The following is an 18,257-nucleotide window of genomic DNA, read 5'->3' as shown; positions in this document are numbered from 1 at the left end:
TGCTTCGGATATACACCCAGAGCTGGAGTTGGTAGTTTTAAATTGTATGTGTCACGTTATATAGAGTTGTGAGGCTTCATCACTTTCCCAGAACTCAGTCTTGTAGACGATCCAAAACACAAAAATCTGGCCACTGTTTTTATGTAACACATGACCTTACAGATGTTACCTCACAAGCAATTCCACCAAAATATGACTTCAGTGGCAAATTGAAATTTTCTATAGGATAAGCTGAATTAAATAAAAATTGCAGCATGAAGAGTTGGCGTAGGTCCCTTAGTAAGATCAGTTTCTCCTGCTACCTGCCTCACTCAGCACTGCTGCGTTCAGGTTGAGTTCAGTGTTGCTGCTGTTGCGGTTGCTCTTTCTCCCAGTTTCATCACACTGTCATCAATTAGATTTCAGCTTCCAATTTCCACTTCCAAAATCCTTTAACAAGTTTTTTTTTTTTTTTCATTGAATTGTGACTTACTCTGCGTAGCACTGACATTTTCTCCTGCTTAAAATATCATTGCATTTCGGTGGCAGAACTGTGGTATATTCTAATCTACAATGTATTTTGACAATTTTTGCTACAAAAAAAAAGGTGAATGATGTAAGAGATGTGAAACGGCAGATGATAAAAGATTTAGCTGTTGGAATTAGTGTGTGACTTTATATAATCATATCTATAAAGTGTGCCTGAATTTAGATGGATGGTTTCATCAATATTATATTTGATGGACTTGGAAATGCAATAAATACATTCTTATATATGTGTTCCTTTTGCTGAAGCTCATTATAATTTTTTTCCCTCAAAAGATAATTTTCTGGGAACATTAAAATGATTAGATCAGTAAATTGAGGCTATAAATGCAAGAACAGAATGAATGTCCTTATTTAGTCCATTAGTGAGCTTCAGTTTTAGCATAAATTATCAAAAAATAAATTCCAAGTTATAAAGTTACCATGGTACAGAAGTTAATTTATAAGAGGAAATCTAAGTATCAGAAAAGTACAAAACAGAAGCATCCCTTTCAGATCAGTCTCTTAAATAGGGTTAGACCACATAGGGAATGTTTTCTTTCATTTTATGTTTATTATGTAATCAGAATCTAATGTTTGTACTTATCAATTAATAGTGCATTTTCCAGTTTTTCTGTATGTAGAATTCTGTAGAATAAAATTTAAGACTGATTATATGTTTTGGTACTTTAAAATTGCCTTAAGTTATAGTGAATGGTAGGTAAAGTTTGTGGTAAATATGTATTCACCATCTCCCCCAAGTGTTCTTCATGTGAATTTACATGTTTGTGTACTTAGTGACTTAGAAGTTCTTTCAAATGTGCTATCTGTTAGATTCTATGGGGGCTATCCTCATGTTCCTTATTATTTTTAATGTTAAAGACATTAAATGCACATTCAGTGACATTTTCAATTCATATGTAGACTTTGAAACATATTTTAGAGTGGGTTAATGTAATGTACAGAGAAGGCGATGGCACCCCACTCCAGTACTCTTGCCTGGAAAATCCCATGGACGGAGGAGCCTGGTGGGCTGCAGTCCATGGGGTCGCGAAGAGTTGGACACAACTGAAGTGACTTAGCAGCAGCAGCGGTGTAATGTAAAATGTAGGGCTTTCATTAAAATCACTAACCTTTCTTAGGTTATATTAATATTAGACTTACAGTTAAGTCTACCTGTTACAAATTTATGTTAACCATACTGTGACAAAAGAAAGATACAATATTTAGTATTTTAACATCATAAAATTAAAGCAAAAGGTTATTACATAAAGTAAACCTCTTTATACAAATTTACTTAAATATAAATTAGGATACCACTAATTCTGGTTTTTTTTGTTGTTGTTGTTGGATGTATACAATTTCTACTTGTAAACTGGTACTTTAAAACAATTTTGATTATGAACATAGATTTATACTCTTGTTTATTATTTCATCATGAGCAGGGACTGGCTTGTAGATTATTTACCTAGGAATGAGAAATCCTGGCCTTGAGTGCTGTCTCTACTACTTGTGTCTGCCAAGTCGCCTCTGGGCTTACTGTGGTAGTAATAACGGGCTTGTCTAAGTTGTAGCATGATGGGAAGCCAGAGACGCTAATGTGCAGAAGGCACTGAGCAAGGGGCCAGGGTCATCATCAGGGCTGGATGAATGCTGGCTGTATCACGATTGTCATTATTATTATCAGCAACATTTACTGAACATTATCCAAATATAAAGGATTGTTATTTAGGAAACATGGTTTCCTTTGCTTTTGCTTTTTTTGACTGACTGCCCTGTTCTTGCTATTTTTCCTCTCTTAGTCATTTAAGCATTTCAGAGTTCAATATGAAATGAAGAGGAAACAGATTGAACACTTATTGCAACCGTTACATAGAGATGGTAAATTGTCACTTGACCAAGCATTGGTAAAACAGGCCTGGGATAGAGTGTCCTCCAGGGTAAGTCCTCTGATAATTCATTTCATCAGGACTTAAGTTAGTTGGGAATACTTTCTATCATCTCTTTCTTCACAACGATGTTACACCAGGTCCTCATGCCTCTGTCTGTGGTCGGAGGTTTTACCAGTGGGATGGTCTTTGTCCTCTTGTCAAGTTTTCCTCTAAGTTAGTGGAAGTGCCTGTTTAACAACTCTTTCCCTGCTTAGCCTGTCTTATTGTAATATCACCATAGACCAGACAACCCACTGAAATCCTGGAAGACCACCTGGGTTACTTCTCCTTTTCTACAATTTAATCCTGGGTTTTTAGAAGTAACTCCCCAAGAATGAGGCCTCACCTTCTCCAAATTCCATAACCAGATTTCATCAACAGTCAATTATCTTCCTGTATTCACCTTTATTTTTATATTCTTTAATTTAAGCTTATCTGCTTACCTGGTCTTGAACTTGAAGGAACATCGCTCTGTAGCTTTCATTTTAATCTTTTGCAAACATTAAGTCCGAGATTTCAAAACCTCTGAAACTTCTATCCCTCATGGGAATATTTGCCTTATACTTATTCCATTTTCACTTTTATAATCCAACTTTTCCCATTAAGCTCTATGAAAGAATAAGTTAGATCCCAACCCATCCCCCCATCATTCCAAGAAGCTGTGAAGCAGTACCTGAGAACCAGATAAGTGGGAGAAATGATGAAATCATTAGAGAATTACATTATTGTAGAAAGAATCCTAATTCTCATTTTCCTCCCGAGATGTCTAGATGACTCTGATTTTTCTGGACCTGTTCTCATTATGTGGGAGATTTTGAAGGAAAGTAGCTGTGTTCTGAACTTTTTCAAAACATTAGATTAGGACACAGATATTTTCTTACTTGATATTTATTAAATTAACCCAAAATTAATAACTTACAGCATTTTGTAGGCTTTAAAATCATTTGGGGGAGTTTTAGGAATTGTCTTTTTCTGTGTTGAGACACTGTCCTTCTACTTTGTATTTCAGCTCTTCGATTGGCATATACAACTTGACAAGTCTCTTCCTGCACCTCTGGGTACCATAGGGGCCTGGTTATACAGAGCAGAGGTGGCCCTAAGAGAGGAAATAACCATTCAGCAGGTTCACGAGGAAACAGCCAACACAATACAACGGAAACGTGAGCAACACAAGGTAAATACTCTGGCTGGAAAACCTTCCAGCGTAACGGTCCTAGTGTTACCAAATCAGGTTTGTTTGCCCATTACTCAGCGAGCCAAAGGCTGAGACACTAAGATTTGCAGCAGAGAAAGGGTTTATTCACAAGGCAGCCAATTGAGGAGAGAGAGAACAAATTTCAGTCCATCTCCCTGAAGGTGAGGGGTTCTGAGTATTTATGGGATAAAGCTGAACATGGGAAAGGTCACTGGAGATAAGAAACGGGTGAGGTGATCCTCATTCTGTGCAGATGTAACTAAGCCACAGACCTCTTCATGGGCTCCATGTTCCGAAAATGTGGCATCAGTGTGATCAGAGGGTGGAGTTTAGGGCCCTCTGACATCAAAAGGTCACTATGCGGACACTCACCCATGGTCAGATGGAGGGTCAGTGGACCTAACCAGTCTTAACCAGCTGGAGCTCAAACTGGACACAGCTGACTCCAAGTTCCTAAATTCAGCTTGGCCAACATCTCTTTGTTAAGGTTGTGTGATAGTTGGAGGACCTACAAATATTATTAAAGCAAACCTGATCAGTGAAGGTAGCTTGCTGTTGATCAGTTGCTAAGTCGTGTCTGACTCTTTGTGACTCCACTGTCTACAGCATGCCAGGCTTCCCTGTCCTTCACCATTTCCTGGAGCTTGCTCAAACTCATGTCCATTGAATCAATGATGCCATCCAATCATCTTATCCTCTGTCACCCCCTTCTCTTACCCTCAATCTTTCGCAGTATCAGGATCTTTTCCAGTGAGTCAGCTCTTTGCATCAGGTGGTCAAGGTATTGGAGCTTCAGCAGGTTACAATTTATTATTTATTAATAGCTAACTGATAATACCCTTGTTTCACTAGTATAGTCTGGGACTTGCGCTGACTCAGGTCTCCCAGGCACCCATTCATTCTGGTTTGGAGATGTCCCCATTTTCCTAGAAATTCTTTGATTTGCATTTCCCTCTTCTGTACTTGTTATGACAATCCCAGTAGATTCATTTCCCGAGTTGTTTTCCAGTAGCTCTGTGTTATTTTTTCATCTGCACTTACTTTTGTTATTTCTCGTGCTGTATTGTTGTCTTTGAAAATATAAGGCCATAGACAGTGTGTATTTACATAATAGTGTAATTGGCCATTGGCTCCAGACCTCATTTCCTCCTCCATTCTCACAGGAAGGCAAACCAAGTCACCAAGTTCTTACGTCCTGGTGCGTAAGAAGTAAGGAGAGGGAGAGGGTGGGATGCTTTGGGAGAATGGCATTGAAACATGTATAATATCATATATGAAATGAGTGGCCAGTCCAGGTTTGATGCACGATACTGGATGCTTGGGGCTGGTGCACTGGGACGACCCAGAGGGATGGTACGGGGAGGGAGGAGGGAGAACAGGATACACGTGTTCAGGTTGGGGAACACGTGTATACCTGTGGCGGATTCATGTTGATATATGGCAAAACCAATACAATATTGTAAAGTTAAAAAGTAAAATTAAATTAAATTTTAAAAAAAGTGAGGATCAGGGTGGGGGGAGGGGTTACTAGTGGCCTTAGAAAGTGGTGGGATTAGGCCTTGATCTCTCAGCCATTTGCGACTTTATTTTCTCATTGCATGTTTTGTGCTTTGCGTAAGTTCTAATACTCTTCCTCTGTGTCTTGTAATAGTACAGTCCTAACTTAAAATGCTGTATTTTTCACTAACATCTCGTTAATGCAACCCTGCATTTTGTGCAATTGAATTTGTGTATCTCATTTACTGAGTCATGGTGGGGGTTAACTGTATATGTGGAAGATAAACCAACAACCAGGTCTCACTTTGTTCTTCTCTCCTGGTTAAACAAGAAAAAGTGAAAGTGTTAGTTGCTCAGTCACGTCCAACTCTTTGCAACCCCATGGACTATAGCCCATCAGGCTCCTCTGTCCATGGAATTCTCTGGGCAGGAATATTGGAGTGGGTTTTCATTCCCTTCTCCAGGGGATTTCCTGAGCCAGGGATTGAACCCAGGTTTCCTGCATTGCAGGCAGATTCTTTACCATCTGATCCACCAGGTGACTTTTTGGTTAAAGCCAGCTCTCAGCCCAACTCCTGCCTACGTTCATGCAGTTGACTGTGGTTGGAGATAAACACACCCCCAGGCACGCTGACTAACCCAAGTGGGCCTTTAATGCTCCCCGGCACTCCAAAGGCATTTTTGGACTCTCTTCCCTCTGCATTTCTGGGACAACTATTTTATACCTTTTCTCCTCAAACCTTCCACACCTCCTCCTTCATCCTTACTCTTAGCTGATGACACCGCTTCCTATTTCTCTGAGAAAATAGAAGCAGTCAAAAAAGAATTTCCGCAAGCTCCCACGACCACATCAACCCACCTACACGCATCTGTGACCGAATACTCCGTCTCCTCTCCTGTTACTATGGATGAACCATCTGTGCTCCGAGCTAAGGCCAGCCCCTCCACATGTACAGTGGATCCTATCCTCCCAGCTCTGTTCCAGAAGATAATTCCTGTAGTACTTTGCTTCTTTATTTTTTCTCTCTCTTTCTCTGCTGGATTTTTCCCACCCACATGAAATATAGTGTCATTATTCTTAATACCCTCTTTCTTAACCGTACCCCTCCTTTCAGCTATTGTCCATTTAAAAAAAATTTTATTGGGGTATAGTTGCTTTACAATGTTGTGTTAGTTTCTGTACAGCAAAGTGGATCCGCTATACATATGCATGTATCCCCTCTTCTTTAGATTTCCTTCCCACTCGGGTCATCACAGACCAATGGATACAATTCCCTGTGCTATACAGTAGGTTCTCATTAGTTACCAATCTTATGCAGAGGCTCAATAGTGTATATATGTCAATCACAATCTCCCAATTCATCCCATTCCTTCCCTTCCCCCTTGGTATCTATATGTTTGCTCTTTACATCTGTATCTCTATTTTCTGCTTTGTAGATAAGATCATCTATCCCAATTTTTTCAGATTCTACATATATGCATGAATATAAGGTATTTGTTTTTCTCTTTTTGGCTTTCTTCACTCTGTATGACAGTCTTTAGGTCCCTCTACATCTCTACAAATGACCCAGTTTTGTTCCTTTTCACAGCAGAGGCAGAGAGTAAATCCCATCGTATATATGCACTGCATCTTTATCGATTCCTCTGTTGATGAACATTCAGGTTGCTCCCATATCCTGGATAATGTATATAGTGAACTACTGTCCATTGTTTTCTTTCTTTTACAAAGTGAAGTTCTTTGAAAGTACTATCTGAAATCTCATCCTTTCTAGAACCCATTCCAATCGTGTTGTCCCTTGCCCATCTAGCCATGGCAGGTTCATGAGGGTGCTTTTTGTTCCTCACTCAGTGGTCAGTTTTCAGTCCTCATTTTACCTTTACCGGAAGCATTTTAGACTCTGAACTACTTTATCCATTTGGTTTCTTAATTTTTTTTCCTGTTCTTTCCAGTGTTTTCAGTTAGCCCACATTTGGTCCAAAATGTCCATGAGTGTATTTGGTTCATGGAACAAATAGTTTAGGACAGGGCCAAATATCAAGGACCTTTTGATGTGGACCAAATGTCTCTATGGACATTTTGGATAGGACCAGATATGACCAGTTATCAAGGACCTTTTGGCATAAACCAGATATTTTATGGTAATTTTGAACAGGACCATATGGTCCTAAAATGGTCTTTCCTTCTCTTTCAACAAATATTTATTGAACTCTTTCTATGTGTAAAGTAGTGTTCTAGGCATTTGTGATATACCCATAAGTAAAACAGACAAAACTTCTACCCTAATATAACTTGCTTTTTCATAGGAGGAGGCAATTAAGAAATAATAAATATGATAAATAAAGGCATTTTATATTAGAATAAAAGATAGAAGGACAAGGAAGGTAAGGTGGTGTTGCAATTTTAAGCAGGGGAGTCTGTGAAACCACACTGAAAAGAGAACCTTGAACATGCAAGTGTGTTCCTACTCAAAGGCCTTTGCCCTTGCCAGCATTTCTGGAATGTTCTTGTCTCTTTGCCTGATATTTTCCAGGCATTCTTCCTCATCTCCTTGGGCCTTTACTGAAAGGTCACCTTTTAGTCAATCCTTTCTTGGCCACCTCTTTGAAAGGACAACATCCTTTTCCCATTCCCTATTCAGTTTTTCTCTTTAGCATTATCTTCATCTCAAATGCTAATTTCATTATTTATCTTATTTATTGCTTGATCTCCTACAGTGTAATCTCAACTCTGTAAGAGCAATGATTATTGTTTGTTTTTTACTCTTGTTAAAAAAAAAGCCTCTAAAAATGGTTTTATAAATATTCAGGCTTTCAAAATTGTAATTGGGTCAATAATGCTAATCATACTTTCTGAGAATTTGTTCCTTGGACTAAGTTTTCAAAATTATTGACACAAAATTATTCAAAATATTCTTGTGCCTGTAGTTAAGCCTCCATTTCCCCCAGTTTTATTTCTATGCACTTTGTCACATTCCTTAAATGCACTTTGAGCATCCTTAATTTTCTCTGTTATATCCTAATGATCTTTTCCCATCTACTTTCTTACCAGAGAAATGACAGAATCACTCTTTTAACAGCAGCATTCTGGTGCTGTGTGAGGATATGACTAGTCAAAGAGGGGAGAAGTGAGAGAAACAATTTCAATGATCCAGGTAGAGTGGCTTGAACAAAGGTCATAGCTATATAGATGGTAAGAAATAGATTCTGAGTATATTTCAAGGGCAGAACAAAGAGAATTTTTAGCATTAGATATTGATTATGAAGGAAGGGGAGTCATAAATGACACTATGATTTTTCAACCAAGCAGTTGGAAAAGTGGAGTTTCCATCAGTTGAGATGGAAAGGCAATGAAGCAGGTTTGGGAGGAAAGATGGAGTTCAGTCTGGGGGAAGGTAAGTGTGAGACTGTTTCCCGCCCCAGTAAATATGCGGAGTGGGTAGCAGGAGATAAGAGACAGGAGGGGGCCAAATAGTCAGAGTCCTTGATATATAAAGGGATGTTAAAAGCTTGGAGACTTAGATTAAATAAATAAGTACAGACAGAAAATTAGTCAAGAGCTGAGCCCTGAGGGAACCCAGTACTAAGTAAGCTTCAGTGCTTATACTTATTGTTGTTCAGTCACCAAGTCATGTCCGACTCTCTGTGACCACATAAACCGCAGCACGGCAGGCTTCCCTGTCCTTCACTATCTCCCAGAGTTTGCTCAAACTCGTGTCCATTGGGTCAGTGATGCTATCCAACCATCTTATCCTCTGTTGCCCCTATCTCCCCTTGCCCTCTATCTTTCCTAGCATCAGGGTCTTTTCCAGTAAATCAACTCTTCACATAAGGTGGCCAAAGTATGGGAGCTTCACTTTCAGCATCAGTCCTTCCAATGAATATTCAGCACTGATATCCTTTAAGATTGACTAGTTTGATCTCCTTGCAATCCAAGAGACTCTCAAAATTATTATCCAGCAACACAGATGGAAAGCATCAGTTCTTTGTTTCTCAGCCTTCTTGATGTTTCAGGTCTCACATCCACACATGAGTACTGAAAAACCCATAGATTTGACTATATGGACCTTTGTCAGTAAAGTGATATCTCTGCTTTTTAATACACTGTTTAGGTTTGTCATAGCTTTTCTTCCAACAAGCAAACATCTTTTAATTTCATGGCTGCAGTCACCATCTGCAGAAAAGAAAAGAAAAGAAAACCTGTCAGTTTCCACTTTTCCCCATCTATTTGCTATGAAGTGATGGGAACTTAACAGTATCTAGATTAGCAATATAAAGAAGCATAGTGGGATGCTCTTCTGTGGGAATGATCTCTGTTCATTTCTAAGGCAAACCATTCAATATCAGTAATCCAAGTCTATGCCCTGACTGATAATGCTGAAGATGCTGAAGTTGAATGGTTCTGTGAAGACCTACAAGACCTTCTAGAACTAACACCCAAAAAGATGTCCTTTTCATTATAGGGGACTGGAATGCAAAAGTAGTAAGTCAAGAAATACCTGGAGTAATGTGCAAGTTTGGCCTTGGAGTACAGTATGAAGCAGGACAAAGGCTAACAGAGTTTTGCCAAGAGATTGCACTGGTCATAGCAAATACCCTCTTCCAACAACATATGAGAAGACTCTACATATGGACATCACCAGATGGTCAACACCATAATCAGATTGATTATATTCTTTACAGCCAAAGATGGAGAAACTCTATACAGTCAGCAAAAACAAGACCAGGAGCTGACTGTGGCTCAGATCATGAACCCCTTATTGCCAAATTCAGACTTAAATTGAAGAAAGTAGGGAAAACCACTAGATCATTCAGGTATGATCTAAATCAAATCCATTATGACTATACAGTGGAAGTGACAAATAGATTGAAGGATTAGATCTGATAGACAAGAGTGCCTGAAGATCTATGGATGAAGGTTCATGATATTGTACAGGAGGCAGTGATCAAGACCATCCCCATGAAACAGAAATGCAAAAAGGCAAAATGGCTGTCTGAGGAGGCCTTACAAACAGCTATGAAAGAAGAAAAGCGAAAGACAAAGGAGAAAAGGGAAGATACACCCATTTGAATGCAGAGTTCCAAAGACTATCAAGGAGAGTTAAGAAAGCCTTTGTCAGCGATCAATGCAAAGAAATAGAGGAAAACAACAGAATGGGAAAGACTAGAGATCTCTTCAAGAAAATTAGAGATACCAAGGGAACATTTCATGCAAAGATGGGCACAATAAAGGACAGAAATGGTATGGACCTAACAGAAGCAGAAGATATTAAGAAGAGGTGGCAAGAATACACATACAAAAAAGATCTTCACGACACAGATAATCACGATGGTGTGATCACTCACCTAGAGCCAGACATCCTGGAATGTGAAGTCAAGTGGGCCTTAGAAAGCATCACTATGAACAAAGCTAGTGGAGGTGATGGAATTCCAGTTTAGCTATTTCCAATCCTAAAAGATGATGCTGAAAGTTCTGCACTCAATATGCCAGCAAATTTGGAAAACTCAGCAGTTGGCCACAGGCCTGGAAAAGGTCAGTTTTCATTCCAATCCCAAAGAAAGGCAATGCCAAAGAATGCTCAAACTACCCCATAATTGCACTCATCTCACACAGTAGTTAAGTCATGCTCAAAATTCTCCAAGCCAGGCTTCAACAGTACATGAACCGTGAACTTCCACATGTTCAAGCTGGATTTATAAAAGGCAGAGGAACCAGAGATCAAATTGCCAACATCTGCTGGATCATAGAAAAAGCAAAAGAGTTCCAGAAAAACATCTACTTCTGCTTACTGACTATGCCAAATCTTTTGACTGTGTGGATCACAACAAACTGGAAAATTCTGAAAGAGATGGGAATAACAGATCACCTGACCTGCCTCCTGAGAAATCTGTATGCAGGTCAAGAAACAACAGTTAGAACTGGACATGGAACAACAGACTGGTTCCAAATCAGGAAAGGAGTACGTCAAGGCTGTATATTGTCACCCTGCTTATTTAACTTATATGCAGAGTACATCATAAGAAACTCTGGGCTGGATGAAGCACAAGCTGGAATGAAGATTGCTGGGAGAAATATCAATAACCTTAGATATGCAGATGACATCACCCTTATGGCAGAAAGCAAAGAAGAACTAAAGAGCCTCTTGTTGAAAGTGAAAGAGGAGAGTGAAAAAGCTGGCTTAAAGCTCAACATTCAGAAAACCAATGATCATGGCATCTGGTCCCATCACTTCATGGCAAATAGCTGGTGGAACAGTAGAAACAGTGACAGACTTTATTTTTTGGGCTCCAAAATCACTGCAGATGGTGACTACAGCCATGAAATTAAAAGATGCTTGCTCCTTGGAAGAAAAACTATGACCAACCTAGACAGCTTATTAAAAAGCAGAGACATTACTTTGCCAACAAATGTCCGTCTAGTCAAAGCTAATGGTTTTTCCAGTGGTCATGTATGGATGTGAGAGTTGAACTATAAAAAGAGCTGAGTGCTTTCTTTTTTTATTTCTTCTGTGATTTGTTGGTTATTCAGCAGGGTGTTGTTCATCCTCCATATGTTGGAATTTTTAGTAGTTTTTCTCCTGTAATTGAGATCTAATCTTACTGCATTGTGGTCAGAAAAGATGCTTGGAATGATTTCTATTTTTTTGAATTTAGCAAGGCTAGCTTTATGGCCCAGGATGTGATCTATCCTGGAGAAGGTTCCACGTGCGCTTGAGAAAAAGGTGAAATTCACTGTTTTGGGATGAAATGTCCTATAGATATCAATTAGGTCTAACTGGTCTATTGTATCGTTTAAGGTTTGTGTTTCCTTGTTAATTTTCTGTTTAGTTGATCTATCCATAGGTGTGAGTGGGTATTCTTCACAGAGCTAGAACAAATAATTTCACAATTTGTATGGAAATACAAAAAACCTCGAATAGCCAAAGCTATCTTGAGAAAGAAGAATGGAACTGGAGGAATCAACCTGCCTGACTTCAGGCTCTATTACAAAGCCACAGTTATCAAGACAGTATGGTACTGGCACAAAGACAGAAATATAGATCAATGGAACAAAATAGAAAGCCCAGAGATAAATCCACGCACATATGGACACCTTATCTTTGACAAAGGAGGCAAGAATATACAATGGATTAAAGACAATCTCTTTAACAAGTGGTGCTGGGAAATCTGGTCAACCACTTGTAAAAGAATGAAACTAGACCACTTTCTAACACCATACACAAAAATAAACTCAAAATGGATTAAAGATCTCAATGTAAGACCAGAAACTATAAAACTCCTAGAGGAGAACATAGGCAAAACACTCTCCGACATACATCACAGCAGGATCCTCTATGACCCACCTCCCAGAATATTGGAAATAAAAGCAAAAATAAACAAATGGGACCTAATTAAACTTAAAAGCTTCTGCACAACAAAGGAAACTATTAGCAAGGTGAAAAGGCAGCCTTCAGAATGGGAGAAAATAATAGCAAATGAAGCAACTGACAAACAACTAATCTCAAAAATATACAAGCAACTCCTACAGCTCAACTCCAGAAAAATAAATGACCCAATCAAAAAATGGGCCAAAGAACTAAATAGACATTTCTCCAAAGAAGACATACAGATGGCTAACAAACACATGAAAAGATGCTCAACATCACTCATTATCAGAGAAATGCAAATCAAAACCACTATGAGGTACCATTTCACGCCAGTCAGAATGGCTGCAATCCATAAGTCTACAAGCAATAAATGCTGGAGAGGGTGTGAAGAGAAGGGAACTCTCTTGCACTGTTGGTGGGAATGCAAACTAGTACAGCCACTATGGAGAACAGTGTGGAGATTCCTTAAAAAACTGGAAATAGAACTGCCTTATGATCCAGCAATCCCACTGCTGGGCATACACACTGAGGAAACCAGAAGGGAAAGAGACACATGTACCCCAATGTTCATCGCAGCACTGTTTATAATAGCCAGGACATGGAAGCAACCTAGATGCCCATCAGCAGATGAATGGATAAGAAAGCTGTGGTACATATACACAATGGAGTATTAGCCATTAAAAAGAATACATTTGAATCAGTTCTAATGAGGTGGATGAAACTGGAACCTATTATACAGAGTGAAGTAAGCCAGAAAGAAAAATACCAATACAGTATACTAATGCATATATATGGAATTTAGAAAGATGGAAACAATAACCCTGTGTACGAGACAGCAAAAGAGACACTGATGTATAGAACAGTCTTATGGACTCTGTGGGAGAGGGAGAGGGTGGGAACATTTGGGAAAATAGCATTGAAACATGTATAATATCATGTATGAAACGAGTCACCAGTCCAGGCTCAGTGCACGGTACTGGATGCTTGGGGCTGGTGCACTGGGATGACCCAGAGGGAGGGGAGGGGAGGGAGGAGGGTGGAGGGTTCAGGATGGGGAACGCGGGTATACCTGTGGCAGATTCATTTCGATATTTGGCAAAACTAATACAATATTGTAAAGTTTAAAAATAAAAAAAAAATTTAAAAAAAAGAGCTGAGTGCTGAAGAATTGATGCTTTTGAAGTGTGGTGTTGGAGAAGACTCTTGAGAGTCCCTTGGACTGCAAGGAGACCCAACCAGTCCATTCTAAAAGACATCGCCCTCGGTGTTCTTTGGAAGGAATGACGCTAAAGCTGAAACTCCAGTACTTTGGCCACCTGATGGGAAGAACTGACTCATTTGAAAAGACCCTGACGCTTACTCCTTGGAAGAAATAGATAGCATATTGAAAAGCAGAGACATTACTTTGCCAACAAAGGTCCGTTTAGTCAAGGCTATGGTTTTTCCAATGGTCACGTATGGATGCGAGAGTTGGACTATGAAGAAAGCTGAGCGCCAAAAAATTGATTTGACTCATTGGAAAAGACTCTGATGCTGGGAGGGATTGGGGGCAGGAGGAAAAGGGGATGACAGAGGATGAGATGGCTGGATGGCATCACTGACTCTATGGACATGAGTTTGAGTAAACTCCAGGAGATGGTGATGGACAGGGAGGCCTGGCGTGCTACAATTCATGGGGTCACAAAGAGTCGGACATGACTGAGCAACTGAACTGAACTGAACTGATGCTGGGAAAGGTTGAAGGCTGGAGGAGAAGGAGATAACAGAGGATGATATGGTTGGATGGCATCACTGACTCAATGGACATGAGTTTGAGTAAACTCTGGGAATTGGTGATGGACAGGGAGGCCTGGCGTGCTGCAGTCCATGGGGTCACAAAGAGTCAGACACGACTGAGCAACTGAACTGAACTGAACTGCATGGGATGATCAAATTTTCAATAGATTTATGGGAAGTCTAGTTTTATTCAATAGATACTTGTTAGGATATACAATTAATTCTCAAACAAAATTCTAGGATATACAATTAATTTTAGAGCAAAATTGTTGGCTCTGCTTTTTAATATGTTGTCTAGGTTTGTCATAGCTTTTCTTCCAAGTAGGAAGCATCTTTTAATTTCATGGCTGCAGTCACCATCCACAGTGATTTTGGAGCCCAAGAAAACAATAATTAATTAAGCAGTTAATAACTTGTAAAGACTTCTGTTCTGGAGTCTATTTGTCTGATATTGATGCACACATATGAGACTTCTTTTATTAGAATTTGCCTGGCTTGTTGTTTTCTGTTGTATTAATTTCAACCTATCCTTGTTCTTAGTGTTCAGGAACATCTCTTTTAAAAAGCAGATAGTTCTGTTTGTCTAATCTGACAATCTCTCACTTTCCATAAGCAAATATGTATTCAATTCACATTTATTTATTTATTTTCAGCTTTTATTTTTTTATTTTTATTTTTTATTTTATTTTATTTTTAAACTTTACATAATTGTATTAGTTTTGCCAAATATCAAAATGCATCCGCCACAGGTATACATGTGTTCCCCATCCTGAACCCTCCTCCCTCCTCCCTCCCCATACCATCCCTCTGGGTCGTCCCAGTGCACTAGCCCCAAGCATCCAGTATCGTGCATCAAACCTGGACTGGCAACTCGTTTCTTACATGATATTTTACATGTTTCAATGCCATTCTCCCAAATCTTCCCACCCTCTCCCTCTCCCACAGAGTCCATAAGACTGTTCTATACATCAGTGTCTCTTTTGCTGTCTCGTACACTGGGTTATTGTTACCATCTTTCTAAATTCCATATATATGCGTTAGTATACTGTATTGATGTTTTTCCTTCTGGCTTACTTCACTCTGTATAATAGGCTCCAGTTTCATCCACCTCATTAGAACTGATTCAAATGTATTCTTTTTAATGGCTGAGTAATACTCCATTGTGTATATGTACCAAAAGTCTACAAATAATAAATGCTGGAGAGGGTGTGGAGAAAAGGGAACCCTCTTACACTGTTGGTGGGAATGCAAACTAGTACAGCCACTATGGAGAACAGTGTGGAGATTCCTTAAAAAACTGGAAATAGAACTGCCTTATGATCCATTCACATTTATTTATAATTACTGATATATCTGAATTTGTTTCTACCATTTCCTTCTATTTGCGCTACTTTTTCTTTCTTTTTCCCCTGCATTCTTCCTGTTTATAAGTTGATGGAAGGAATTTTTAAAAAAATTTTTTAATTAGAGGAAAATTGCTTTAAAATGTTTGATTGAGGGGTTTTGTTGTCGTTGTTGATTTGCTTGCCTATTTTTCTTATACCATGTTTTCCCTCAAACTGTCTTCAAGTTATAAACTGTAGTTGTGTAACGTGATTGTCCTTGAAATTATACCATAGATACCTAATGAAATTGAAAATCAATGTCTTGACCTCCTTTTAATCCATATAAGGAATTAAGAACACTTTAACCGGGTCCTACTCTTCTAACTTGCAAACTGTTATTGTCAAGTGTTAAATTACTCACATTTTTCTACCACTGTGAATGTATTGTTTCTGCTGCTTCTCACTCATGGTAGCGTGTCTCCTGTGTTTGGCGATATTTGCATTCTTCCTTTCGTGTTTGCATTTGCTGTCAACCAGGGACACATCAGCTCTCTTCGAGGGTTCTGGCTAAATGTTGAGTTCTCACCTTCAATATTTCTCACATTATTCAAGTTCCAAGACTTGCACAGTGTTGATATTTGTCCAGGACAATCAGCTTTTTATATATATATAAATTTATTTATTTTAATAGGAGGCTAATTACTTTACAATGTTGTATTGGTTTTGCCATACATCAACATGAATCTGCCACGGGTGTACATGTGTTCCCCAACCTGAACCCCTTCCACCTCCCTCCCCATACCATCCCTCTGGGTCATCCCAGTGCACCAGCTGTGGTACATATACACAATGGAGTATTACTCAGCCATTAAAAAGAATACATTTGAATCAGTTCTAATGAGGTGGACAATCAGCTTTTTCAATGATTTTGTTCATAGGTCTGTGATTCAGTTTTGGGTCATGTTTTACTGAAAATGGGAGACTTAAAGGTTTCACTTACTTCCTGTGAGCCCACTAGTGAACTAAAGTCATACGCTGTGCTCAGCATCTGGTTGCTTTGTAGTGAGACAGCCTTTCAGAGGACCCAGCAGCATCACAGCATCCGTATTCTTTTGTCACATGTAAAAATGTTTTTGTTTGTTTTGATTTCTTGTCAAGATTTTTTTCAAGTCATTAGATATAGAAAACTACAACAGGGAAAGCTTCTTGGAAGACAACTGGACATTTGGAAATTCCAATAGAGTCACAGACTCCCACCCATACATTAACATGTAGTCACACAGAACAAATAAGAGGTGGGAGTGGTGGTGGCTCTAAACTTGCCCTGAAGTCATTTGGGGGAGTTTTGGTCAAGATATAAGCTATAGAACTGTGTCTACAGGTTAAGAAGGAGGCAGACAAGTGATTGAAATACTCAAGGCAATAGCTACTCTAGGATGGTCCGCTGTTCTCTGTGATCAGCTCTTAGATGTCTGTGGTGCCCTCCCACTGGGAACAGGGAACTTGTGAATATCTGTGCCATTACCTACAGACTCAAAGCATCTCAGAAGGTGATAATAGCAAGTACATATCAAGATAGAAATAGTTTGGGGCTGGAATTTTTTTTTACAGTGTAACAAATAACATCCTCTGAACGAAAAGAAAATTAATCCTTTATGTTAACAAACACGTATGAGTTTAGCATCTTAATTTATATATGAAAGCATTCATTTGTACCTATCAAGTGTCTTATGTTTTAGGCTGTTTTCTTGCTTCTATTTTCTCTGATTAATCTACTAAATCTTAGTGTGAAACACTATTAGTTAATTAATTAAAAAAATATATATATATGTTTTTATTTGGCACATCAGGTCTTAGTTGCAGCACATAGGATCTTTGGTCTCTGGTGTGATATGCAGGACCTTTAGTTGTTGCAATAGGGATTTAGTTCTCTGACCAAAGATTGAACCCAGGCCCCCTGCATTGGGTGTGCAGAGTCTTAGCCAGCAGGGAAGTCCCAAAAGAGTGTTGATTTTTCTAATTCATTCTGGTAGGTTAACGTATCTTATTTTTTAGTGAGTGACAATCTGTTGGCTATTTACTCTGCTATTGAGAAACCACCTAAGCTCTAGAAAATATGGCATGAATCTGCTTTCACCTCTCTCCTTCTTTGCTTTTATGTGAGAAATTAGCTAGGAATTGTGAAGGATATGTGAATCTTCATATAAATATATCTTCTGACAATGAAAAACTCAGAAAACAAATCTAAATACATTATGAAAAGTTTTTGGAGTTCTGTACAATCTAGACAGAATCTTTATAAACATCACATTTACTCTTCCCACTGTGATATCTATGGGACAGTCCCTGTGCTTGTTTGAAATCTTCTAACCATAAGAGTGTTTTCATAATATGTTGTAATGCAATTGATTTACTTTAAGATGGCAAGCAAGCATGACTTTAGGGTAGCCTGCACACACTCAGAATAAAATAGAGAATTTAACATTTTTAGTTTTACCTTTAAAGGGTTAAACTAGTTGTACCTAGTTTTAAGCTTTGGAAAACCAATAGATTCAAAATCAGGGAAAGAGAAAAATGCTAACATTTATCGTTTATAGCACTAACTACATCTTCCTTTGGACCATGTGCCTTTAAAATGTCTGAATGCATTGCTGTGCAAGTGTCA

The 18,257-nt window shown here is 38.8% G+C and overlaps 1 protein-coding gene across 1 annotated transcript in view; it reads left to right on the top strand.

Moving 5' to 3' along the window:
- The window catches only part of SYNE1 (spectrin repeat containing nuclear envelope protein 1), a 501,407-nt gene that overhangs the window by 138,530 nt on the left and 344,620 nt on the right, over positions 1-18,257 (top strand). Inside the window, 2 exon segments of the mRNA XM_070376885.1 lie at positions 2,307-2,444; positions 3,445-3,609. Of these exon segments, the coding sequence (XP_070232986.1) occupies positions 2,307-2,444; positions 3,445-3,609 (303 nt within the window).

Source organism: Bos mutus, chromosome 9, assembly GCF_027580195.1.
Source record: "Bos mutus isolate GX-2022 chromosome 9, NWIPB_WYAK_1.1, whole genome shotgun sequence".
NCBI classification, from domain to species: Eukaryota; Metazoa; Chordata; class Mammalia; order Artiodactyla; family Bovidae; genus Bos; species Bos mutus.
The sequence above is the reverse complement of the archived record's forward strand: the minus strand, read 5'-3'. Positions and strand labels throughout refer to the sequence as shown.